Raw genomic sequence first — 27,816 nt, forward strand, 5'->3', positions numbered from 1 at the left:
ATTCGGCTTCTATTACAGATACACAATCTACCACTCAAGCCTGAGATCACTCCACATACCATATTAAGCATTAACAGCTACAACACCTCAACTACAGCTCATGATAGCATGATTTTCTCCTAGATTATTGTGATTAGTTTCTCTTGTTTTTATTTTTTTTCATTTTTTTATTTTTGCACCAATGAACAGAACATATTGTAAGAAACGATTTCATTTTCAATAATCATTTCAATATTCATCATGTTATTAGAGAATTCCCTTGTGTTCTTTCTCTGTTTCTACTCTTGAAAAATAGAGCATCATTTTGCTACCTTTCAGCATCCAGATTCGGTAGATTGTATATCTGAAATAGCTTCAGACAAGCTCTTTTAACCCATACAGCATACATAAGAAAAACTGAAGTTACACGTTGGCTGTACAGGAGCATAGAAAGCTGAGTTCAGGGCCACATGAAGCATCAAATAGCAATCTTCTCCATGTGCAGGGACATCCTCCGTAATATTTACATGGATGGACCAGATGGTGCAGCAACTCTCAACAAGGGATTTTGACAGAAGACCCTTCTTTTCCTAACCATGATATGGAAAGAAACAGAGAAGCAAACTGTAACAAACCCCTTGTGGTTTGCTGGAAAAATAGGCTTTTTCGAGGAGAGCACCTCCAGTAGAAATGATAGATAGAGAGGAAAGAAGAAATTTAGGTTTGCATTACTTTTCAGATGATTCTTACAGGTCTGGCGGTGCCTCATATAAGTCCTCATCCTCACACTTTCTGGAAAACACACATGCCATGGCCAACTATTAGACTTAAAACAAAAGACATCAAAACAAAAGACATAGACTTAAAATAACATAGATTTGGGCCCAACATAGACCCCTTAATTCCATAATCCTTGCTAGACTCTAAAAACCCATGAAAAAGCCCAGCTGGACTAAATTCCCTTAGCCAAACGGAACATCCAGCTTTGACCGAAGCTTCTCTTTCACTTTTGCCGACACTTAGCTTTTGACTTAGGTTTTCACTCGATAACCCAGCATCTGCCGCCGCTACACTTTCCTTTTTCATTGACTGCATTCATGCTCCCGTATAGCCCTCACACACGCTGCCTTCAAGTCCCCTGCATGGTTGTTACATTCCATCTCCCATTAAAAAACCTTGCCCTCAAGGTGAGGGAAATCCTCTTTGAGTTTTGAATAAATCTCCCAAGTAGCATCTGCAGCGTCCTGGCCATGCCATTTAATGAGTAGCTCTGCCCTTGCTCGGTTCCCAACTTTCACCATGCGTCTACTAATCACTTCCTCTGGTTCGGGACAAAGCACACCGTGAGCATCCACTGGGGGTAGCGACAGAATGGCCACTGCCTTGGAACCCACCTTGCGTTTCAGTTGTGATACATGAAAAGTGGGATGTATACGTGAAGATGGAGGCAGATCCAATGTATAAGCCATGGTCCCAATTTTTTTCAGCACTCTATATGGCCCGAAGTACCTCGGAGCCAACTTCAGATCCCTTCGAGGACACTGATGACTGACAGTACGGCTGCAACTTGAGGTATACAAGATCTCCTTCTTCGAATTGTTGTTCTCTTCTTCTAAGATCTGCATATTTTTTCATTCTATTCTGAGCATGTTGTAAGTTATGTTTGAGGACACTGAGTATTCGATCTCTGTTGCATAAAACTTGGTCTACTGTTTCCATGCGTGAGGTGCCAGGGATGTAGTCTATTACACGGGGTGGGGGGTACCCATAAAGAGCCTCATAGGGCGTGACCTTAGTTGACAGATGCTGAGTGGAATTATACCACCACTCAGCTAGGGGTATCCACACTGACCAGTCCTTCGGTCGATCTCCGTGAAACATCGCAAGTAATTTTCCACTATTTTGTTGACAGCCTCCGATTGTCCATCAGTCTGAGGATGGTATGATGTGCTCATAGCCATCTCGACACCCTATAACTTGAATAATTCTTGCCAAAATTGACTTGTGAATGTAGTATCCCTGTCGGACACTATGGACTGGGGCATTCCATGTAACTTAAAAATATTCTTCATAAATGAATCTGCGACTGTTTTGGTTGTATATGGGTGTTTTAAGGGTACAAAATGACCATACTTAGTCAAGCGATCAACCACCACCCACAAACTGTTGTAACCATGGGAGTTGGGTAAGCCCTCAATAAAATCCATGGATATCTGGGTCCACGGTTGAGAGGGTATAGGCAATGGTTGCAGCAAACCATTTGGCAAAAAATTATCAGCTTTGACCCTTTGGCACAAGTCACATGCTCTAGTAAATTGTTTGAGATCCCTCTTCATCCCGGGCCAATAAAAGTCTCTTCTCATCCTATGGGCAGATTTATCGTAGCCCGAATGTCCCCCCCACGGGCTGCTATGGGTTAGCTCCAGCAACTTGTTTTTAAATTCCATTTGATCAGGGATATACAACCTGTTCTTGTATAATAAAAGACCCTCTCGAACTGAGTATTTAGGCCCCATTTTGCCATCTAAACAATTCTGCAACAAGTTTTTTACGTGCGCATCAGTCTCATACGCCCCTTTCAATTCATCCACCCATTCTACACTAGGGAAGGTGATTAGCATCAGTGTCTCTTCTTCCCACTTATCCTTCCTTGATAAGGCATCCGCTGCCCTGTTTTCAGCCCCTCGCTTATACTCCACAATAAAATCATAACCTAGGAGCTTGGTGATCCACCTTTGTTGCATAGGGGTGCCCACTTTTTGGTCCAGCAAATGTTTGAGACTTTGTTGATCTGTCTTCACCACAAAAGTTCTTCCCAACAAGTACGGCCTCCACTTCATGACTGCTGAAACAAGGGCGAACAGTTCCTTCTCATAGGTTGACATAGAGAGAGATCTTCCCTTCAATGCTTGACTAAAAAATGCAATGGGCTGCCCCTTTTGCATCAAAACTGCCCCTATCGCTGTTCCAGACGCATCACACTCAATTGTGAATGGTAGTGTGAAGTCGGGCAATGCTAACACCGGCGGTTGTGTAACCACCTCCTTAAGCTTGCAAAAGGCCTCTTTAGATTCTGCAGACCATAAGAACCCATCTTTTTTTAACATACTAGTTAGTGGGGCTGCAATCCCCCCATAGCCTTTTATAAACCTGCGGTAGTAGCCTGTTAAACCCAAGAACCCCCTCAATGCCTTTAGGGATTTCGGTAGGGGCCACTCCACCATCGCCTTTAGCTTGTCGGGATCCGCCTTGACTCCCGTTGCTGAAATCACATGGCCTAGGTAGGCCACTTCCTTGCAGCCAAAACAGCACTTTGATTTCTTTGCAAATAATTGGTGTTGTTTTAGAGTCTCTAAAGTAACCCTTAGGTGGTTGACATGCTCCCTTTCAGACTTGTTGTAAACAAGAATATCGTCAAAGAAAACAAGTATAAATTTTCTTAGAAAGGGCCGAAATACCTCATTCATGAGACTTAGAAATGTGGAGGGAGCATTGGTAAGCCCAAACAGCATTACTAAGAACTCATAGTGTCCCTCATGAGTCCGAAAAGCAGTTTTTGACACATCCTCGTGTTTAACCCGAATTTGGTGGTAGCCGGATCTCAAATCCAGCTTTGAGAAAAGTACTGACCCATGCAACTCATCCATTAATTCTTCCACCACAGGAATAGGAAACTTATCCTTGATAGTAATGTTGTTTAAGCCCCTGTAATCAACACACAGCCGCCACGTTCCATCTGCCTTCCTCACCAATAACACCAGAGATGAGTAGGGGTTTTGGCTTGGCCTGATTACCCCTGTCATTAATAACTCCTGAACAATTTTTTCAATCTCATCTTTTTGGTAATAAGGGTAACGGTATGGTCTTATAGAAATGGGCTTTGTGATGACCCGTTTTTGCGTGTATTTTTACTAAAGGATTGTTTTTATTTTAATTAATATTAGTTTATTTATTTTAATTTATTGCGTTTTAAAATTGGTTTTTATTTTATTTGATGTTATGTTTTATTTCTTTTGGTCATTTTACGGTTTTTAATCTCGTTTAGACGGTTTTGTTTTGTTTTCCCGGAGTGAGGATTGGACCTCATTTCTTTCTTACATCTTTTTTTTTTCCTTTTTCTTTTTTTTTTTCCTTTTTCTCTTTTCTTTTCTTCTTTCTTTTTCTTTTTCTTTTTTTTCTTTCTTTTCTTTTCCTTCTTCTTCCTTCCTCCTCGCGTCGACCCTCTCTCTCTCCTCTCCCACGCCGTTGCAACCCAACCCCTCGACCCACCGCCGTCCGACCGCCGTGCGGCACACCGCCCCCACCGGTCGAACCTCCTCCCTCCGGCGCACCTCCCCACCAAACCTCAGCCCCATCCGGCCAGCTGTTTGGCCGGAAAATGCCATCAAAGCCCCCACGGTTTTTGTCTCGATCCGCCGCCGTCGCTCCACCTCCGGCCACCATTTCTTCACCACTTCATCATCGGTCCCTTGCCGTCCTAACCCACCCATTTTTGGCCTCCAATAGTCACCGGAACAGCTCCCACGAGCTAGCTTTCCATTTTGGGAAATCCGGCCATCAACCTCCATTTCCGCCGCCATCCACGGCCAACCACCACTTCCAATAGCTTCATAATCATCCTTAGACCATTTCCTATCAATGCCAAGCCCTGGTTTGTCCCCTTTCAAAAGTGGGTATTTTACAACCCACGGCCACAGTGAATTTTCACCGTTACGTTGCTTTTTCTCCGCCGTTTGCAATGCCGCAAGCTTTCTAAAAATACCATATAGCGCTGTAAGTATTTTCCAAACCCTATTTTCAGATTTAAAAATATATTGCTCATTCAATAATTTTATCTGCTGGTTGGTTGATTCCGGACTGAGTCCGAGGAGTTCGGGGGTCGGATGGATGGAGGACGGAGTTGCTTATTTTATTGAATTATGTTGGTTGATTATTTTTGTGCATTGATATAGCATTTACATGGTACATGCACGTGTGTTTTTGTTTAATTGTGAAAAGCCTGTTTATTGACGTAAGTGGACTTACGGGGGTGCGTGTGTATCACGACCCCAAGCCGGGATAGGGTATTATCTCGGTGGAGCTCCTCTGGTCACTCGGGAGTGGAATAAACTGAGTGATGTCCCCTGGGTTGTCGCTGGGCAACGACGGGAGCGGGGGCTAGGGGGTGCTTGGCTACGAACGCGCAGAGAGCGGAACCGGGCATCGCTCTACGCACCGACTACGTGGCCCTTCGCTGGCGAGGGCTAGAGGATGCTTGGCTACGAACACGCGGGGCGTGGAACTGGACATCGCTCGTTAGGTGTCACATGCGTGGTGGTACTCTGCGGTGTGGCACTAGAGCCAGGGTGTGCGGATGACCCCTAGGGGAAGTCATGGTGCATACAGGTTAAAATGGATTATGGTTTGAGATGAATAGAGGCCAAATGTGACTTTTGGCGTGATTTTTGGAAATGTTTGTTTTTGGGCCAAATGAGTTTTTTGGCGTGTGTGGAAAATTATATTTTATGGGTTTTGCGCATTGGCATCACTTCATGCATATTGTTTGAGTTCTATGTGTTTTTATCTGGTGGCGTTTGGGTTTTGCTTACCTGCGGTACCATTTTTGGTTCCGTAAATTTTGGTGCAGGATTCGAGGATGAGGAGGAGGAGGCTGAGCCCGAGGATGCGGCTCCGCCGGGTTGCTGATGTTATGCTTTATAGTTTGGTTTTTTGGTTTATAACTATATTCGTGTTTTGTAATATTTTATTTATGTATATTTTAAACAGCTTGTATTACGTTAAGAAAAATTCTAGTACTTAGTTATATGACTTTCGTTATCCGCTGCGTGTTTCTTCGTGCACATATGTTGCTTTTGCACACACTTGGCACTCGTCGATAGGGTGGTGACCCGGGTTGTCATCATCCGGACGTCTCGATTTTCCCGTGTCCGTGCGTGGGGATTTGGGCGCGTCACAGGTGGTATCAGAGCGGTTCAGCTCTAGGTAAAACCACATGTCCCGTAGGCAGTACCAGAATGCTTTTAAAGTTGTGTTTTAAAAAAATTATGTTAAGTACAGCTATTTAATTTGTTTTGTTTGCTTTATTTGTTTGAGCTTGTTTGTTTGTTTTTATTTATTTAGTTATGTTTTTGCAAGTTGGTTTCTTTTGTTTTCTGTGATGTGGTGTTGGTCTGTGGTTCTGTTTTTGTTTGTTGTTGGTTTTATTTGTTTTTATTTTCTGAAAGGGGGTCAAAGGTTGTGGTGACAAGAAAAAAAATGGGGAGACCAAGGAAATCTACTCAGGAGCCACGGGGCAATACCTCAAGAGATGACTCCATAGCCGAAGCAATACGGCAGATGACGGAGTTCATGCAGCAGAATATTAGGCCACAACAAGGAGGACCTTGGCCACCACAAGGGGGTCCCTGGCCACAACAAGGAGGGCCTTGTCCACAGCAAGGAGGGTTTTGGCCACAACCAGGAGGTCCTTGGCCACATCAGGGAGGGCCTTGGATGTACCTAGGAGGGTCCAGTAGCATGGTGCAAGCCGGATGCACCTATGAGCGCTTCCTGGCACATAGAACTCCACACTTTACTGGAGAAGAGAATCCACTCCAAGCTGGAAAATGGATCAAAGACCTGGAAAGAACATTTGAGGTGTGTGGTTGCACCGAGGCGCAACAGGTACTCTACGCCAGCTATCTGTTGCAAGGTACAGCGTCTGATTGGTGGGATACCAAGAGGGTGATGCTGGAATCAGAATTGGGATCTTTCGCTGCTGTGACCTGGCAGCGCTTCAAGAAAGAATTTAATGACCGATTCTTTCCCGCAGTGGTAAGGAAGCAAAAGGCAAGAGAGTTCTCAAATCTGGTCCAAGGGGGCGCGACAGTGGAACAGTACGCCCGAAGATTCATAGAACTTGGGCGATTTGCTCCCCACCTTATCGTCACAGAGGAGATGCGAGTTGATCGTTTTCAGGAGGGACTACGTCCTGATATATGCCGTATGGTGGTCAGCCATCGGATATGCACTTTTCAGAAATTAGTGGATGTGGCCACCCTTGTCGAGCGAGAAAATAATCTGAGTATGGGCTCCCCTCCAGGACATAAGAGGTGGAGTTTTTCTGGTGAAGGAAGCAGCTCGGGTTCGCCTCAGAATTTGTTCAGCGGACCGGAACTCGACCTCAAACGTCCTCAGGTGTTCGTATGGGAGGACGGGTGCCAATTTGTGGAGCATGTAATAGAACTCATGAGGGCGAATGTCGGCTGAGTAGTGGACCCCAGTGTTACCGGTGCGGCCAAGTGGGACATATTGCTCGGGAGTGCCCCGTCAGAGTTCAAGGAAGCCGTGGAGGTAGACACGGTTGAAGAACCAACCCCAGACAAGCAGTGCAAGCCCGGGTTTATGCTGTCACACCCGGAGAGGTGGATGATGAGGCACCAGCGACCCATGATGCTGGAGTAATTACTGGTATGGATTTATTTAATTTTAAGTTGGATTTAATTTTTGGTATTTTTTTGGTTTCTCCTTTGCTTTTTGGATTTCATGAGTTAATGTGTTTGGTTCAGGAAGAGTTCGTTTGTATGAGTTTTATGCTTGCACTTTGTTTGATTCCGGTGCGTCATAGTCGTTTGTATCTTCCACTTTTGCTCGGGTGTGTAATTTGGTCACGGAACCGTTGCCAAAGTCTATGGTAGTGGCTCTACCCGATGGTGAAATGGTGTGGTGTTCCAAGGTTGCTTTGGGATGCCCGTTAAATTTTGATGGAAGGTTCTTGGATGCTGATTTGGTAGTGTTTAAGCTGTTGGGTTTTGATATCATCCTCGGGATGGATTGGCTATACCGATATTCTGCGAGTATTAATTGCAGAAGTCGGATAATTAGCTTTCAGCTTCCAGATGGTGATTGTCTGGAATTTGCGAGGAGTAAATTGAAAGAAAAGCCGGTAATTATATCGGCAATTCAAGCAAAAAGAGAGATTGCATGGGGAGCGGATGCATTCTTGGTTCAGATGATGTCCACGCCGTCCGAGGAGAAGTCTTTGGCAGACATTCCAGTTGTGGAAGAATTTTCCGATGTGTTTGTGGATGACTTGCCGGGACTACCCCCTGTGCGGGAAATGGAATTTGTTATAGACTTGGAACCTAGAGCAGCTCCTGTACATAAAGCTCCTTATCGCATGGCACCGGCTGAATTAAAAGAGTTGAAGACTCAGTTGCAAGAGCTGGTAGAGAAGGGATTTATTCAGCCTAGTACTTCACCTGGGGTGCACCAGTTTTATTTGTTAAAAAGAAAGATGGAACCCTCCGTATGTGCATAGATTATCGAGAATTGAATAAGGTGACCATCAAAAATAAATATCCTCTCCCGCGGATAGATGATTTATTTGATCAGCTTCAAGGAGCAGCCGTGTTCTCTAAAATTGATCTGAGGTCGGGATACTACCAGCTGAGGATCAGAGACAAGGATGTGCCTAAAACTGCCTTCAGGTCGAGGTATGGGCATTATGAATTTAAGGTGATGCCGTTTGGGTTAGCTAATGCCCCTGCTGCTTTCATGGATTTAATGAATCGATTATTTCGACCTTATCTGGATTCCTTTGTGGTAGTATTCATCGATGATATTCTGATTTATTCCCGAGATGTTGAAGAGCACGTGTATCATCGTCGTCTGGTACTTGGGAAATTGAGAGAACACCAATTGTACGCCAAGCTCAGCAAGTGTGAATTCTGGTTGAAAGAAGTTAAATTTCTTGGGCATGTAATTTCCCGAGATGGAGTGGCTGTTGATCCTAGTAAGGTAGAAGCCATTTTGTCATGGCAGCGCCCGACTACAGTGCACGAGATCTGGAGTTTCTTGAGACTCACCGAATATTACCGAAGATTTGTGGAGGGTTTTGCTCGCCTATCCGGACCTCTCACAGCTTTGACTCGGAAGAATACAGAATTTGTTTGGTCAGATAAGTGTGAGAGAAGCTTCCAAGAATTAAAGAACAGGTTGACGACGGCACCAGTGTTAGCGCTCCCAGAACCGCATAAGCCATTCGTAGTCTTCAGTGATGCGTCTAAGTTTGGTTTAGGTTGTGTCCTTATGCAGGAAGGACGGGTTATTGCCTATGCATCTCGTCAGCTAAAGGACCATGAGAAGAATTATCCGACGCACAATTTAGAATTGGCTGCGATTGTTTTTGCTCTCAAGATCTGGCGGCACTTCTTGTATGGGGAGGCTTACGAGGTATTTACTGATCACAAGAGCTTGAAGCATTTGTTTTCCCAGAAAAATCTGAACATGAGGCAAAGGCGATGGCTAGAGCTAATCAGTGACTATCAGTGTGAGATCAAGTACCATCCGGGGAAAGCTAATATAGTTACTGATGCTTTGAGCCGAAAGTCGCACTTGGAAGATGAAGTCGAGCCATCAGAATTGGATTCGTTGCTTTGTGGGATGAGAAGGCTCCTTATTGAGAGTTCGCAGCAAGAAGAGATTTTATCTTCAGTTCTTGATATTCGGGTAACTGATTTTGAAGAATTGAAGACTCTTCAAAGGAAGGATCCAAAGCTGCTAAATATCAGAAAAAGAGTCAGAAAATCTCGAGGGCCGTTGCGTTATAGCATGGATAAAGATGGGATACTTCGGTTCCGAGATCGCAGAGTGGTCCCCAAAGATTCAAAATTCAAGGAGCGGATCATGGCAGAAGCACATGCGGCCCCTTATTCAGTTCATCCCGGCAGTACAAAGATGTACTGGGACTTGAAGAAAAATTACTGGTGGGATGGAATGAAGAAGGATATTGCCCTGTATGTTGAGAAATGCCACACATGCCGTCAAGTGAAGGCCGAGCATCAAAGACCTGCAAGTATGCTCCAACCCCTCCCTATTCCTGAGTGGAAATGGGATGACATCATGATGGACTTTGTAGTGGGTTTGCCGAGAACGCCTAGTGGGAAAAATTATGTTTGGGTGATTGTTGACCGGTTAACGAAAAGTGCTCATTTCCTGCCTGTTAATAACACCGACTCCTTGGGTAAGTTGACACGCTTGTACGTGAAAGAAATAGTGCGACTGCACGGCATACCAAAGAGTATAGTGTCGGATCGAGACCCGAGGTTCACGTCGCAGTTCTGGAAGAGTTTGCAGGCAGCTTTGGGTACTAAGTTGAAGTTCAGTACTGCATATCACCCGCAGACAGACGGCCAATCAGAGCGCACCATTCAGACCCTTGAAGACATGTTGCGAGCATGTGTCATGGAATTTCAAGGGAGTTGGGAAAACCATTTACCGCTCATCGAGTTTGCATATAATAATAGCTTCCATGCGACCATTCAGATGGCTCCCTATGAAGCTCTTTATGGGAGAAAGTGCAGGTCGCCCTTGTGTTGGGATGAAGTCGGGGAGAGTAGGATAATTGGACCCGAAATAATTCAGGAGATGCAAAGCCAAGTCCGGATCATCAGAGATAAAATGGCGGCAGCTCAGAGTCGCCAGAAAAGCTACGCTGATACCAGGAGGAGAGAGTTGTCTTTTGAAGTTGGTGATTGAGTTTATCTCAAAGTCTCTCCCATGAGAGGTGTTAAGCGTTTTGGTAAGAAGAGGAAGTTGGATCCGAGGTATGTCGGCCCTTTTCAGATTCTGGAGAAGGTAGGGTCCGTCGCCTATAGAGTTGCTTTGCCAGGATATTTTGGGGATATTCACGATGTCTTCCACGTATCATCCCTGAAGAAGAGCTTTGGACAGTAAGAGCCACACTTCGTCGACCCAGAGGGTATTTAGTTGCAACCGGATCTCACTTATGAGGTTATTCCGTCGCAGATCATAGATTGGAAGGAGCAACAGTTGAGGTCCAAGACGATACCTTTGGTTAAGGTGGCGTGGGGAGATCCGTTAGCACAAGACTTCTCTTGGGAGCGAGTAGCGGACATGAGGGAGCAGTACCCATACTTGTTTGACTAATGAAGGTACGTATCTTAATCTTGGTCACAGGTGGTTTATGTGTTTTTATGTGGCTTCTTTAAGTTGGTGGTTGATCTTGTAAATTTCGAGGACGAAATTTATTTTTAAGGGAGGGAGGATGTGATGACCCGCTTTTGCGTGTATTTTCACTAAAGGGTTGTTTTTATTTTAATTAATATTAGTTTATTTATTTTAATGTATTGCGTTTTAAAATTGGTTTTTATTTTATTTGATGTTGTGTTTTATTTCTTTTGGTCGTTTTGCGGTTTTTAATCTCGTTTCGGCGGTTTTGTTTTGTTTTCCCGGAGTGAGAATTGGACCTCATTTCTTTCTTACATCTTTTTTTTTCCTTTTTCTTTTTTTTCCTTTTTCTCTTTTCTTTTCTTCTTTCTTTTTCTTTTTCTTTTTTTTTTCTTTCTTTTCTTTTCCTTCTTCTTCCTTCCTCCCCGCATTGACCCTCTCTCTCTCTCTCTCTCTCTCTCTCTCTCTCTCTCTCTCTCTCTCTCTCTCTCTCTCTCTCTCTCACGCCGTTGCAGCCCAACCCCTCGACCCACCGCCATCCAGCCGCCGTGCGGCACACCGCCCCCACCGGTCGAACCCCCTCCCTCCGGCGCACCTCCCCACCAAACCTCAACCCCATCCGGCCAGCCGTTTGGCCGGAAAACGCCATCAAAGGCCCCACGGTTTTTGCCTCGATCCGCTGCCGTCGCTCCACCTCCGGCCACCATTTTTTTACCACTTCATCACTGGTCCCTTTCCGTCCTAACCCACCCATTTTCGGCCTCCAATAGTCACTGGAACAGCTCCCACGAGCTAGCTTTCCATTTTGAAAAATTCGGCCATCAACCTCCATTTCCGCCGCCACCCACGGCCAACCACCACTTCCAATAGCTTCATAATCATCTTTAGACCATTCTCTATCAATCCCAAGCCCTGGTTTGTCCCCGTTCAAAAGTGGGTATTTTACAACCCACGGCCACAGTGAATTTTCACTGTTACGTTGCTTTTTCTCCGCCGTTTGCAATGCCGCAAGCTTTCTAAAAATACCATATAGCGCTGTAAGTATTTTCCAAACCCTATTTTCAGATTTAAAAATATATTGCTCATTCAATAATTTTATCTGCTAGTTGGTTGATTCCGGACTGAGTCCGAGGAGTTCGGGGGTCGGATGGATGGAGGACGGAGTTGCTTGTTTTATTGAATTATGTTGGTTGATTATTTTTGTGCATTGATATAGCATTTACATGGTGCATGCACGTGTGTTTTTGTTTAATTGTGAAAAGCCTGTTTATTGGCGTAAGTGGACTTACGGGTGCGTGTGTATCACGACCCCAAGCCGGGATGAAGTATTATCTCGGTGGAGCTCCTCTGGTCACTCAGGAGCGGAATAAATTGAGTGATGTCCCCTGGGTTGTCGCTGGGCGACGACGGGAGCGGGGGCTAGGGGTGCTTGGCTAAGAACGCGCCGGGCGCAGAACCGGGCATCGCTCTGTGCACCGACTCCGTGGCCCTTCGCTGGCGAGGGCTAGAGGATGCTTGGCTACGAACACGGGGGGCGTGGAACTGGGCATCGCTCGTTAGGTGTCACATGCGTGGTGGTACTCTGCGGTGTGGCACTAGAGCCAGGGTGTGCGGATGACCCCTAGGGGAGGTCATGGTGCATACGAGTTAAAATGGATTATGGTTTGAGATGAATAGAGGCCAAATGTGACTTTTGGCGTGATTTTTGGAAAGGTTTGTTTTTGGGCCAAATGAGTTTTTTGGCGTGTGTGGAAAATTATGTTTTATGGGTTTTGCGCATTGGCATCACTTCATGCATATTGTTTGAGTTCTATGTGTTTTTATCTAGTGGTGTTTGGGTTTTGCTTACCTGCGGTACCATTTTTGGTTCCGTAAATTTTGGTGCAGGATTCGAGGATGAGGAGAAGGAGACTGAGCCCGAGGATGCGGCTCCGCTGGGTTGCTGATGTTATGCTTTATTGTTTGGTTTAAAACTATATTCGTGTTTTGTAATATTTTATTTATGTATGTTTTAAACAGCTTGTATTACGTTAAAAAAAATTCTGGTACTTAGTTATATGACTTTCGTTATCCGCTGCGTGTTTCTTCGTGCACATATGTTGCTTTTGCACACACTTGGCACTCGTCGATAGGGTGGTGACCCGGGTTGTCATCATCCAGACGTCTCGATTTTCCCGTGTCCGTGCGTGGGGATTTGGGGGCGTCACAGGCTTGGTCTCGGGTATTAGGTTGATAGCGTGGTCATGGGTACGAGGGGGTGGAAGGCCTTTGGGTTCAGAAAATACTTCATCAAACTGCTGTAACAGACTTTTTATAGTGGCTGGAACTTCATTTTTGGCCCGCTGCTCCAGAGGGCTTTCTTCTTCTAACAACTGTAAAATTATCCCCTTATTTTCCAGCTTGTTCAGTTTAGTCAAAGGACCCTCATCAATCATTTTAGCTGCTGTTAAGCCCTGCAACTTAACCTCCTGACCCCCATAGGAAAACTGCATGGTCAGCATTTCGAAATCCCATAGCACCTTCCCAAGCTCTTGAAGCCATTTAATACCCAGCACCATGTCACAACCAGCCAATACCAACACTTGTAATTCCAAGAGAAAAGTAGTCCCTTGAATTACAACCTTCACTCCCTTGCAACTTCCTTCACTAACAATGACTTCCCCATTAGCAACTCTTACTTTCACCGGTTCTTGATTTTTCCATGGTATGTTTGTTCTTTTAAGTATAGCAGGATCTAAGAAGTTGTGGGTAGAGCCCGTATCAATCAGTATGGTGATCCATTACTTGTTAATTCTTCCTTTTACTCTCATGGTTCTTGGGTTGTGGGTTCCAATTATGGCATGCAGCGAAATTTCTGGTTTGGTTTTGGGGGTGCATATGTCTAAGGTTGGAATGGGTTCTTCTTTGGTTTCACAAGGTTCTTCCTCCACTTTCTCACTCCCCTCACTGTCCAATTCTATATCATCCAACATGTACAATCTTGGATTTTGACATTTATGACTCAGTGCCCATTTAGAGTCACAGTGATAGCACAAACCCTTTTCTCTCCTGTCTTTCATCTGGTTCTGGTTTATTTTGTGGATGGTCAGATTTTGTTTGAGTTTGGAGTTCTCGGCTGGATGGGGTTGTGGGTTTTTTAAAATTCCAGGGGTGGGTGAGTAGGTTAGGCTGGGTCTTGGGTATTTCTTGGAGAGGTTTGCTTTTTCTTCTTGGATTCTTGCCAAGCCGAAGGCTGAGATAAGGTTTGTGGGGTTAAACATTTTAACTGTCAACCGAATATCATCCCTTAAACCACTCACAAAGCAACTAAGTTTGTAGGCCTCTGATAACCCACGTAACCTGTTCGTTAGAGTTTCGAACTTAGACTGGTAATCCACCACAAAACCCGATTGTCTTAGCTTAGTTAACTCCTCTATAGGGTCGTCATAAATGTTTGGACCAAACCTAATAAGCAGAGCTTTCGTAAAGGCATCCCAGTTTGGGAGGTGTCCGCTGTCTTCCATCTCTTGAAACCAGATTAGTGCCTTACAATCCATGTAAAAAGAGGCCATCCTGACTCTATTTTGTGGAATGACATTGAAAAAACATCAAGAAATGATTTGCTTTGTAAATCCAACCTGTAGGGCCATCTCCATTAAAAAGAGGAAAGTCAAGTCTCAACACTTTTGGTTGCATCTGCGTCTCACCCATTTGCATGATGTGTAGGTTCTATTGTTGCTGTTGAAAAGCCTGTTGATGTTGCTGAAAAGCCTGCTGTTGGTGCTAAAAAGCCTGTTGCTGAAAGTTCTGTTGTTGTTGCTGTTGTTGCTGCTGAAAGTTCTACTGCACATGGGCCTGTTGTTGTTGTTGGTGTAGGTGATGTTGCAGCTGCAGGGTTACCAGCTTCATCTAATGGTGGGGGTCCCTCAAATGGTTCAAAAATAGAGCTGCTAGTAGGGTTCCTTTTCTGCATTTCAACAGTGAGGATGGCTAGCTGTTGGACAATGGCCTCATTTTGTTTTTTTAGGGTAGCCATGTCGTTGTCTACATGAGAAAACCGAGCATCAGTAGCCTTTTTAATGTCTTGATATTGTGCATCTGTAGACATTTTTATTTCTTGATATTGAAAATCTGCAGCTTTTTTTAGGGCATTGAGCCCCTCTTGAAGTTCTTTTAGTCTAGTCCCTTCAGCCATTTTCTTCACAAGACGAGTCTCTTGATACCACTTGTAACAAACCCCTTGTGGTTTGCTGGAAAAATAGGCTCTTTCGAGGAGAGCACCTCCAGTAGAAATGATAGATAGAGAGGAAAGAAGAAATTTAGGTTTGCATTACTTTTCAGATGATTCTTACAGGTCTGGCGGCGCCTCATATAAGTCCTCATCCTTACACTTTCTGGAAAACACACAGGCCATAGGCCAACTATTGGACTCAAAACAAAAGACATCAAAACAAAAGACATAGACTTAAAATAACATAGATTTGGGCCCAACATAGACTCCTTAATTCCATAATCCTTGCTAGACTCTAAAAACCCTTGAAAAAGCCCAGCTGTACTAAATTCCCTTAGCCTAACGGAACATCCAGCTTTGACCGAAGCTTCTCTTTCACTTTTGCCGACACTTAGCTTTTGACTTAGGTTTTCACTCGATAACCCAGCATCTGCCGCCACTGCACTTTCCTTCTTCATTGACTGCATTCATGCTCCCGTATAGCCCTCACACACACTGCCTTCAAGTCCCCTACATGGTTGTTACAAAAACATCTATAGAGTCATGAGATCACTGTATCCCAATATCCCTGGGGGTGAGAAATACTTTCATCTGCACTCCTCAGCCACCGTTTTCATTCGATGATTTCAACGACGAAATTTCTCCTCTCCCGCCTCTCCATTTCTCCCACCCAGACGCATCCCATTTTTCGACCTCCCCAATTTTTGCAAAAAATACAAAAGAATCAATCATTTTAAATGAAAATGTTGCTATATTACTCCCTCATTTTAAATGACCGTTCCATGTATTCATTTTTTAAAATTTTTTTGTCTTAATAATTAAATAAGTAATTTTTAGTATATTGGTATATTTTTTATTTCTTAAAAATATTTAAATATGTAAAAAGAATACAAAAAGAAAAAGAAAAAAAAATAAAAAAGCAAATTTGTGCTAGGCGCGTGCCCAGCAGTTATGTTGGAGACCTTGGTCTAGTCTCCAAATATTAGGAGTCCACGAGTCTGGTGTCACCTTATGATGACCGAATGTTTCTCGTTGTCTTGCTTGGTCTCGACTAGGATATGGCAATGAAGGGTTCCTAGGTTGATGAAGGTATGGTGTTTAATGATGGATTTGTTGATGATAATGAGTTCGGGTGATCTAAGTGGTGAGTTTGTATGTTTGATACAATGTGGAACGACTTGATGGTTGCCCTTGACGTTGGCGCCACTTGGATGATGTTTAAGGTTGGTATGATGAAATGTAGCTAGGGTTTTGAATGGTGGCTAAAGGGGATTACGAAATTGAGAAGTGATGTATTAGGGTTGGAGTCTAAGATGGGTTGCTAGGGTTTGGAAGGTGTTTGAAAGAGTTTAGGGTTGCTCCTTGACTTTAGGGATTGGCTAAGGTAAGATGAAGAAGGTAAGAATTGAATATGGTAAGAGGATGAAGTTAGATGGTATTTGAATGAGTCTCGAGTTATTCCTAGAGTTTAGGGATTTGGAGATGGAAGATAGGGTTTGTATGATGGATAAGGTGGTTAGGGTGTGATCCTAAATGCTAAGGCCGATGGGAGTAGTTTAGAACTTGAAGTTTGACTAAGGCAAATGATGTATTTCGAATTTGGATGGATTGGAAGATGGAAGATGAGTTCTTAAAAGGTAGGGAATGATTTAAGGATTAGGGTAGTTCGGCTAAGGCAAGAGTGGAGAGAGGGATTTAAAATTTGAATGATTCTCGAGTAGTTCCTAAAATTAAGGGATTTGATATGGCAAGCGGATGAGGGTTTTTAGTAGGATTTGAAAGGAGGGAGATGATTAAGGGAGTTTAGGGATTGAATTTCCTAAAATGTTGGGATTGGGATTTGAGTTTGAATTTGGAAAAGTGGTTGGCTGAAGATGGAGATGAAAGGATAGGATGGGATTTGGAAAATGAGATGAGGATTCCTGAAATGTAGGAATTATCTTGTGGGAATCTTGGTGGTTCGGCTAGGGTTTGTGAGAATGGAAGGAGGGCGTTTTGGGAAGTGTTGGCCGAATATGAACTATGGGAAACAAGGTGGTAGGCGTGTGGTATTTGGAAAATGGATTAAAACTAGAGAAATGATGAACACGATGGAAGAACACGTATGAACAATATGAACAATTAGAAAATATAAGAACATAAAAGTATGTTTAAATTTTTGAATAGAGAATAAAAACATGCAAAAGATGGATAAATGGATGATATGAAGATTGAATGGAAAATAAACAAGAACAACAATAGATAGATAAAGAGATTCAACGTCTATTCACGAATTGCAAGATGATAAATCAAAGATAGATAAATGGACAACACCTATTCACGAATTGGAATGTGTTAATTCTCTCATTGAGATTCACAAATTGCACCCAAAAGAGTCCAAGTGCAAAAGTATCAAAAGTGTTCACAAGAACGCACCAAACCGTTCCACAAAGGAAAATATAACAAATGATCAAATATGCAAAATGAAATGCCTGAGGGTCCTATTTATAAAGCTTTACAAGTTGGAAACCCGCAAAAGTCCCCAACATAATAAATTAAATAAATAAATAAACTTAAAGCAATAATGTAGTGATGGACAGGCCATGGTGGCCCTTGTCATGGCATGGCCCATGGATTGGCCATGATGGCTCATGATGTGCAAGGCATGGTGCCGTGTATGGCTTGATGGTTGGCACAGCTTGGGGTCATGCATGGCTTGTTGCTGGGCATGGCATGGTGCCACGCATGGGTTGCTGGATGGCACGACTATATGGCATGGCATGGGCCATGTGTTGGTCTGGTAGTGGACACGGCATGGCGTTGTGCGTGGCCTGCTGATGGTGGGCATGGCATGGTGCCAAGCCTAAGCCTAATGGTGGGCACAAGATGGTGTCGTGCTGTTGTTGTGAGGCCTAGTCAGGTGGCTTGGGCGATGGTCTTGCATAGCCCAAGCTGGTGGCCTAGGCAATGTGCATACATGGCCCAAGCTGACGATTTGAGCGCTAGGGCTGTAAGGCACGGGTTGGAGCCGTGCGCTAGATGGCATGCTTGGTGGGCATGCCACTAGCCTTGCCTGCAAGGCACGAGCTAGAGCCGTGCGCTGGATGGCGTGCCTGTATATCCTTGCTAAGTGGTGCTGGGGTGTGCATGCATGCGCGCAGATACACACTCAAGGGAATGTGCAGGCTTACATGCATGGTCTGTGCACGGCCAATAGTCTCCATGGACACCTGCTGCGTGTCAAGGCATGAGCCAAGGCATGCAAGCAAGCAAGCTAGCCATGTGACTGTCTTGGGCATGCCATGGTATGATGTGCGACTGACATAAGTGTGCTATGGCAATGGGCCATGGCATTCTAGCGATGCTATCTAGTGCATGCCATGGCGGCGGCCATGGCCTGTCTATGGGTCTTTCATGCACGTACCATGGTACGGACCATGACATGATGGTGGTGCTGTCAAGGGCATGCCATGGTTGGGGCCGTGGCATGCCTGTGGGCGTGCTGATGGGTGGTTGGTGCTGGCCATGCTAGTGGCCTATGGGGCTATCAAGGCATGTCAGTGACAGTGTCAAGGCAAGGCCCATAGGGTTATCAGGACATGCCAACATGGGTGTCAATGGGCTATCAGGGCTAAGCCATGACTTAGTCAAATAGAAAGATGTGAGCCATCTTCCAATAGACCTATGTCATTCCCGCAATCTCTCTAGGGTTTGCACTAGACCCCTAGAGAAGTCCTCCAAAACTAGGCTCGACCCCATATGTGGCCCAATCTCGAATGTCCATGCATGTCTAGGACCTTGTCCTAGGGCGATTTTTGTTGGGGTCTCGACAGGTTATTGATGGGCAGCGGCAGCCTAGCATCACACTTTTTAAATTAATTAGTCTAGTTTAGTTATACAAAACTAAACTATCTCATTTCATTTTATCTCATATAATTATAATAATTTTTTCAAATTTTCATACAAAATATAATAAATAATTCAAAATTTTCAAATTATAAAATAAAAGTAATATTAAAAAAATTATATTATAATAATATTTTATTCAACTTTCAACAAAATATCACATTTCATTTCATTTGAACTATGTAACCAAATGAAGAGATTGAAAAAATAAATGGTATTGAGGACTTTTAGGGTGTTTCAATGATATAAAGAGATTATATATATATATATATATATATATATATAAACCTCACAAACTAGCAGACCTTCACGTGATATATCAAATCTATTTTATAATAAAAGTAATTTTATAATATGAATACTATATCAAATCACGTCAATTTATAAATTTAATTTTATAAAAAACATTTTTGTGGCCAAAGCATTTATCTAAATTGTTTAGCTCTTCATCGTAAACTATCACCAGTCAAGCTCTCAAAACATAGGCATGGAATATAACGAAGTTAAAAACGTATATAAGGGATCAACAAGGCCTCCTCCTCTCAAGAGTAAGGTGTGACTTTCTTTGATATGGCAAGTTTTATGAGTCTTTCATATTCCAATTCTGTAGAGTGTTAGTATGGCTAATGATAACCTTTTTAAACTCTAGGAATGCCTAAAACTTACTGAGGAGGAAGAGCAAAGTGTTTCAATTATCGGAAGAAATTGTTATTGAATCAAAAGTCAAAGGGAAACAATGCCTTTTGGCACTGATCATAACAGACAAATGGGTGAACAAAGAGGGAAAACAAATGTCACAGGTATGGAAACCAGAAGGATGGAAAACATTCAAAGAAGTAAGGAAGAATCGGTATCTTATAGAATTTCAAATGGCTTATAGAATTTCAAATGGAATTTGATAAAGAGAAAATCATGTTTGGAAGGCCCTAGTCATTTGATAGGGCCCTAGTTGCTTTCTAGGAATTTGAAGGCAGTACTTCGAGTGCTTTTATGTTCTCGCAATAACCTTTCTAAGTTCAACTCCCTAATTTACCATTAGCAAGTATGTCAAAGGAAGTTGGTGAGCAAATAAGGTCTGTCATTGGTAATGTTTTGATGGTAGATATGGACAAATAAGGACTAGGATGGGACAGATTTCTTAGGAATATAGTTGATCTTGACATAACCAAACAACTTGATCACGGAAGTTGCTAGATGTTGGTGGAAAACAGATATGGATTACTTTCAAGTAGAAAAAATTGCAGAGCTTTTGCTTCTAGCATGGAATCTTGAAGCACAAGGGAAGAGGCTGCTCTTAGCAAAAACAAGGCAAGTAGTTGGCAAAAGGATCGCATATGTAGTATGGGCCTTGGCTCCGAGCACAGCCAGCTAAATCCGATGCATATGGAACCAAAAAATTGTAGAGGTAGGTCAGAAGTGGCCTAACCAAACAATCGGCAGCACAAATGGTAATAGCTTTAAGAAGGAAAGTCATTCTCAATCTACTACCATCGAGCCAATGCTTGTGGACCCTTCAGTAGGTAAAGATTTTCTTGTTAGTGTGGATTTCGAGTCTTATAATATAGGCCATAATACTGCTATCCTTTCAAAAAATTCCCCACATGTTCACTGCATAGTCAACGCCAAAGAAGTTTCTTTATCCCTTAATAATTGTGTTGATGTGTCAAAAAAGAAAACTAGCTGGAAGAGACAAGCTAGAGATGTTTCTTTGTTTAAACATATTGCTACTATGATTAATAATGGGAACAATAAGAAAATAAATCTTGTAGTAGTGATCGAGGAGCTACTAGCTGCACCATCTATTAAAAGGCAAAATTTTTTAAAAATAAAATAAAATAAAAGCCTCATTCTTGTAAGGAGTTTAACTCAGGAGGTAAGGATGGAGGCTGTTATGTAGAGCCACCAACAATGAATTGCCTCAATTGGAACTATCAAGGACTTAGGAACCTTCGAACAATTCGAGAACTTCACTATTTGGTTATCATAAAGAGCCCAAACTTTGTTTTCCTTATAGAAACAAAGTAGAACAGGTGGAAGGCTGAGAAAGTAAGGAACCAATTGGTTTTTTATAGGAGTTTTTTAGTGGACAATATAGGGTGGAGTGGAGGCCTAGCCTTCTATTGGAAGGATCAAATGGAAGTTGAACTTGAATCTTACACTCAAAGGCACATTTCACTCAAGATAACACAACCAGTCATAAGCAACAAATGGCTCTTAACAGGTTTTTATGGGAACCTTTTGACAAAAAAAGGAATGATAGTTAAAGGGTACTAAGAGAATTAAAGTCTTCTGAGAACATGGTTTGGCTTTGAATAGGAGACTTCAATGAATTCCTCTACTAACATGAAAAAGTTAGAGCTGCTCTAAGACCTTATAAACAGATGGAAGATTTCAAAGAAGCCATTGAAAATTGTGGCTTAAGTGATTTGGGCTACAAAAAATCACGATTTACTTGGAGCAACAATATATAAGGGAGGGACTTCACTAAAGAATGATTGGATCGAGCATTGTGCAACTCTGCATGGTACAATCTATATGCCAAAACTAGTGTTAGCATACTTGATGCACAAAGCTCAAATCACTACCCTATATTGATTAATATGGTGAATTTGATAGATGAAGAAAGATGAGGATGTCATTCAGGTATGAAGCTAAATGGGCTAGAAAGGAAGACTGTAATGATCTTATTAGGGAAGTCTGGACTCATACCCGAACTTTTTAAAACATTTTGAAAGAAACCAATGATGGCCTAAAAAGATGCAAAGAAACTCTAAGGAAATGGAGCAAAGTGGCGTTCAAGAAACAACAAGATCTCATTAATGCTAAGCTCTATCATATTAATCAATTACAAGAGACAAATAAGGGTAAAAACACAGTGAGAATCAATGTTTTGATGGAGGTAGATAGCCTACTTGAAGAGGAAGATTTAAAATGGAAACAAAGTAAAAAACAAACATTGCTTAAGGAGGGGGATATAAATACTAAATTCTTTCGTATGTGTGCAAATAAGAGGAGAAAGACCAATAATATAAGCAGCATATCAGATGGGGAAGGGCATAGAACACACACACATGAGGAGATCTACTTCGTGCTCCAATGCTACTTCCAATATTTATTTGCATTCTTGCAACCTTCAAGGATAGAAGAATGCTTACAATCCTTAGCTCCCATTGTTACTAAGGAGATGAATGACAAACTTCTTCAAAATTGTACTGCCACAGAAGTTGAGGTTGCAGTATTTCAGATGAATCCATTAAGCTCACCAGGACCTGATGGCTTTCCAGTAGCCTTTTATCAAAATAACTGGTAACAGTAAGACAAGATGTGTGTGCAACAGTCATAGAAGCTTTCAAAACAGATTCTTGTGGCAATGATCTCAACGATACTCACAATAGCTTTAATCTCCAAGGTCACAAAACCAACCAAAGTTTCTGAATTTAGGTCCATCAGTCTTTGCAATGTGATAAATTATATTTATAGTCCTAAAGTGTGCAAGTCCAGCACACACTTACACTCTCTTTGAAAAAAATGGGCATATCTAGGATCCACATTAAAAAATCACTTTTTTAATAGAGAACCTCACTTTTTCCAAAAAGAAGTATGTGAAACTTGCACACCCTATGATTGTATCTAGCATTTCTCTTGCAATGTGTTGTATAAGATTATCGTCAAAGTGTTAGTGAATAGATTGAGATCCATTCTTCTAGTTCTTATATCCCCTACTTAAAGTGTTTTTGTACCTAGAAGATTCATCACAAACAATGTCATTGTGGCCTATAAGTCTATGCATACCATGAAAAGTCAAATGCAAAAGAAAGCTGAATTTATGTCTTTGAAGTTAGATATGAGCAAGACTTATAATAGAATAGAATGACATTTTTTAGAATTTGTTATGGAAAATATGGGGTTTGCTAGTAGGTAGATTGAGCTCATTAGGAGATGTGTTTCCACAATCTCTTAATTTTTTGATCATAAATTGGACCTCCCACAAGAAATTCAAACTTTCAAGAGGCATTAGACATGCTGACCCCTCTCACCCTATCTTTTCATATTTTTCTTTGAAGCCCTTAGTAATCTTCTCAATCAAGCTGAATTTGTACGTTAGTTAACTGGTGTTTCCTTGGCTAGGGGTTAGATTCATGTAAACTATCTATTTTTTTTATATATGATAGCCTACTATTTTGCAAGGTTAACTCACTGGAATAGGGTAAAGTTAAAGTTATTGGAGACTTATGAGCATGCTTTATGTTAAGAAGCTAAATAAGTAAAAAAAACTTTTGTATTTTTTAGCATAAATACTAAGGAAGAAACAAAATAAATAATCACAAGGATAGCTGGTAATTACGCCCAAAAAATAATGCAGTTGTAGCACAGTTTTGGGGTGTCGATTCCAGAAGGAGACAAATTAAAATAATAGCAAAAGGAACAAAGAAACCAAAGAAAAATATTAAATAAGTAATGGAGAACAAAAATTAATTTTAAAAACAAATTTAAGTGAAGCAAAGTGATTAACGAAAAAAATACTCAAATTTGACGTCGGGAATCCCTTGCACAAATTCGATATTTTAATTATTCTTAATTCATTGGATAACTCAATTGGGAACTCAATTCCCAAAATTTCCAATTGGAAGATATAGATTTATAAACCAAAATTAAATCAAATGTAATCCTTTAAAAAATCATTCATCACTTTTAAAATATGTAAATTACTATGCCTATTGAGAAAATTCAGCGACGACAATATATTCAGGGAGCAATATTGCAGTAAAGAAATAAATCAATATAGATAAATAATTGATTCAAATATAATTAAAGAACTAATCAATTTAATAGAAAAAGTATGACTGAATCTATAAATAGAATAAATTCTATGATTATTCGGAGAAGAAAATATCAACGATGAATTGAAAATGATAAAATAAAAGGGTTTTAGTAATTGAAAATCAAATACATAAATTAAAAATATCATCTAATATGCAAGTTCATCCCTAACCCTACTTGAGAATTTAGTTACCCATAAATTTAATGGATAACAAAAATCTCCAGAGAAAACTAAAGTAAACGGTGGCCATGGAAGAAATTTTCTCTTCTCTTCAAATCTGTCTCTCGTACCTCTCTCCCACTCCTCTATTTTGTGTTAATGATATGTTTATATAGAGTAGGAAAGAAACCCTAATGTCTTTATAATTTCTGCATAAAAAAATCACCTAAATTTTAGGATTCATCTTAACAGCTACTTATATACTTCAGGAGTTCGAATTTGGAAATCTTTATTAGAGACAAATTTATTTAAAGTTTTAAAATCAATCATATACGAATAACAGTGTTAGATTAATTTCATATTTTAGAAATTGAAAAAAAATCTAATAAATTTATAATGAAAGAGCGAATTTAGGGGTTATGGAATAGTAATTCATGTGATAACTTGGACTAAAATGTCCCTTTACAAAATTTTATGTTGAACTGAAATACCCCTGCTAAAGATACTAATATGAGTAGAGTGCCCTTACTATAGCTCTCAGGTTAGGCTAAAATGTTTCTATTATATATCTGAATGGTCTAAAATACTCCTGTAATATATCAAATTAGATAGAAACACCCATAAATCAAACAAGCTAACCGACAATTAGAAATCTCCAGAATTATTGACAACCAAAAATTTCCATCTCAGATTTCTATCAGTCATGGAACAAACATAAATCCACAGTAATATCATACATATGAAAACTAGTGACCCACAGCAACACCGTGTTTAGTACAATCAAAACCAAACCAATGGTAGTGCCATAGGTCTCTTGTACAGAGACCTACAGCAACGCAATGCCATGCGTTGATATTGACCCACAAATAGACCCAAAACCTTCGTTAGTTCAACTACTACATATCCAATGGAGCACGACTTCAACTTGGGTTCAGATCGACCAAGTGATGGATCACGATACTGATGTGCACCCAAATTAACCCAAGAATGGACCATTTTGTTAGGGCGAGCACTTTGTCACTCTATGCTAGTTTGGGTGGTGGATGCTGTTGCTGGCCCTTTCACTCTGGGGGTGTAGACATTTTTTTTGTAGCATTTTACCTCCCATAGTATTTGCCGAAATAGTAAGCACTTTTATTCCTATGATACTCATGTAGGTGGCGATCACTTTGCCTCCCGTGGTGATTGCCACCCAAGGGGTGAGTGCTTTTGCTGCCCACGATACTCGTCTCGAGGATGAACACCTTTGGTCTCCATGGTGCTCGTCCAGGGACAAACACTTTGTCACTATGTGCAAACACTCTTTGCTTGCCCAAGACTCAAGTGCTTTTACTCACCTCAAAGACAACCAATTTTGCTCGCTCCTCTCTGGTGCTTGCCCAAGTAGGAGCACTTTGCCACTCTCTGCAATCTCTCTTTACTCATTGCGAGGCAAGTGCTCTTTGGTTGTCCACTTTTGCTCGCTCCTCTATGGTGCTTGCCCAAATGAGAGATTTTATTGATGCATTACACTATACCCTCCTAGTAGTTTTGATATAAAAATGAAAAATGTAATGAAAATACAAGAATAATGCTACTTAGACTAGGGGGAAGGGATTAATTACAAATTTGATCCAGGGTTATTATAGTTTTGTAAAAAGCTCCTAGTGTTTTTAATTTTAGCAATTAACTAATTAAATTTATATATTTTTTGTAATAGTATCTCCCTTTGGCCACTTTAAAAACCTAAAAATTATTTTAAGATTTGAAAAAATTAAAAAATTAACTATATAAAAAGCCAAAAGTTAAAAGCTAAAAAGATTATCAAAACAAAAAACATTAAAACAACAAAATCTTCTTAGTGGTGGTTTGCCTGCCACCTCTGGATCGGCCATTCTTGCTTTTATCTTTTTCTAATTATTTATTTTATTTTTATTTTGTTTAATTATTTAACAACATTTTTTGAAGTATTTTTCTCAATTTTATATTATTTATATTTTCTTAAAGTATATTTTGTTTTTCTTTTCAATTTATATAATTTTTTCAAATTTTCAAAATTCGAATTTGTTTATGATTGCACTTAAAAAGTATTTAAATAACATTAAAATCACTTTAATAGAAAAATTAGATTGTTGGAACGTTAAATATTAAAATACTCTTTAGTTTCAAGTGAGCTAAAAAGTATGATTGAGAAAAATTATGCTTTTCCTTAAACGAGTATTTTTGAATAATCTAGAATGTAGTTCAAATTTTAAAAAGATTGTTAATGGGCAAAAATACCCATATAAATTTTAGATAATTATAACTTTTAAAATTTTAAGAATATAGTAATTAATCTTTAAAAAAAATCAAATGATAGTCATTTCTACTGTAGAAAATATGTATTTTTTAAATTTGTTTCTAATTAAAAAATTACTTTAAACATATAGTTACCAAAAAGTAAATAACATTTTATTATTAAAACTTACTACTTCAGCTATCTATAAGTTATAAGCCCTAAAAATATAAGTTATATTTCTCACCATTATCCCAAAAATGCATTTACTATATGCCATGCGTCATATTTAGATCGATAACCATATCCTAACGTCAGCGAATTTAACAGATGAATGAAACAAGTAAATTATAAAAATTGTAAATGCATTTGTAAGAGCTGATTACTAAAATTAGAAATTTAATAAGATTTAGAAACTGATTTTGCAATTAATAAAAAAAGAAAGAAAGTATGCTCTTTTATATATATATATATATATATTTAAATCAATACTTCATTCATTAAGCAAAGATTAGTCATTACAATGCTTTTCAAAATGAATAAAACTCTTAATTAAATCTGGTTTATGAGCAGCATTATTCCCATCTCTTGGTTTATGCTGAATCCTCCAGCTTGCACTTCCTCTAAAAGTCTGTTTTGATGTCCTGAATGTTCTGGCCATACCACGACCAGTTCTTCTCGAGCCTTTGAATATCCTCAATCATAGATAGAGCATACCCTTCAAATATACATGACATAGACCAATTTCCAAGCAAAACTCCATGGCCCTCCAGAGGGCATTAATTTATGCTATAATTGGATGAGAAACAAAGAACTGAGATATGCATAAGGTTGCAATTTCTGATAACCACTCCAGCTCCTTCTTTGAACTTTCCTCATCTAGAGCTACATCTCAATTTGCTTTAAAGTAGCCATTCATTACTTGGTTTGTTCTTTCCGGTAGTTCTGTTTATTGCGCTTGATGTACATGTTTGCGCCCTTGATGAAGCTTGTTCCTACTGATACTCCTCCAAGTCGGCCTTTGCACCATTAAAAATAGCTATGTGGCTTTCAGACTTTTCATCAAACACATATCTATTTCTTTAAAACACATGTAACTTCCACCAATTCGTTCTTCTGTAATCTTGTCACCATTTTTTCCCATACATTGAAAAAATCTTCTTCTATACATCCCCATTTCTATAGCATGCTGCACTACAACTCCATAATATATATGATAGGTGATCTCCCCAAACAATTTACAAATTGGGCAGAAAGAGTTTTCAATTATTTTTCTGTTGCATAGATTCCTCTCGGTAGAAAGTGCCATTCTTCTTGTTGGTTTTTATATTGAGATGAAAAATGATAAATACATATCACTTTTTATAATATTATACGCAACTTTGTTTAAAATGAAAGGAATTTTTATAAAATAATTTATAAAAATAATATTATTTTATAATTCATTTTAAAATATATATTATGAAATATGATATATAGGAGTAACTATGATTGAGATATAGGTGGGAGGGTCTAATCTGTGGTTGCGTGTCCACTTGGAATGTGCCAAAGAGAAGA

The 27,816-nt window shown here is 40.6% G+C and overlaps 1 protein-coding gene across 1 annotated transcript; it reads right to left on the bottom strand.

Annotated features, from left to right (window-relative positions):
- Nucleotides 1-307: 307 nt before the first annotated feature.
- LOC122282205 lies at nucleotides 308-14,480 on the bottom strand. The gene is made up of 8 exons (XM_043094156.1): nucleotides 13,844-14,480; nucleotides 13,137-13,663; nucleotides 2,100-3,791; nucleotides 1,155-1,598; nucleotides 875-1,068; nucleotides 730-771; nucleotides 507-569; nucleotides 308-413 (listed from the first exon to the last, which is right to left on the bottom strand). The coding sequence occupies exons 1-8, from the start codon at nucleotides 14,478-14,480 to the stop codon at nucleotides 308-310; spliced, it is 3,705 nt and encodes a 1,234-aa protein (XP_042950090.1).
- Nucleotides 14,481-27,816: the final 13,336 nt, after the last annotated feature.

This window comes from Carya illinoinensis, chromosome 11 (genome assembly GCF_018687715.1).
Source record: "Carya illinoinensis cultivar Pawnee chromosome 11, C.illinoinensisPawnee_v1, whole genome shotgun sequence".
Taxonomy (NCBI): Eukaryota; Viridiplantae; Streptophyta; class Magnoliopsida; order Fagales; family Juglandaceae; genus Carya; species Carya illinoinensis.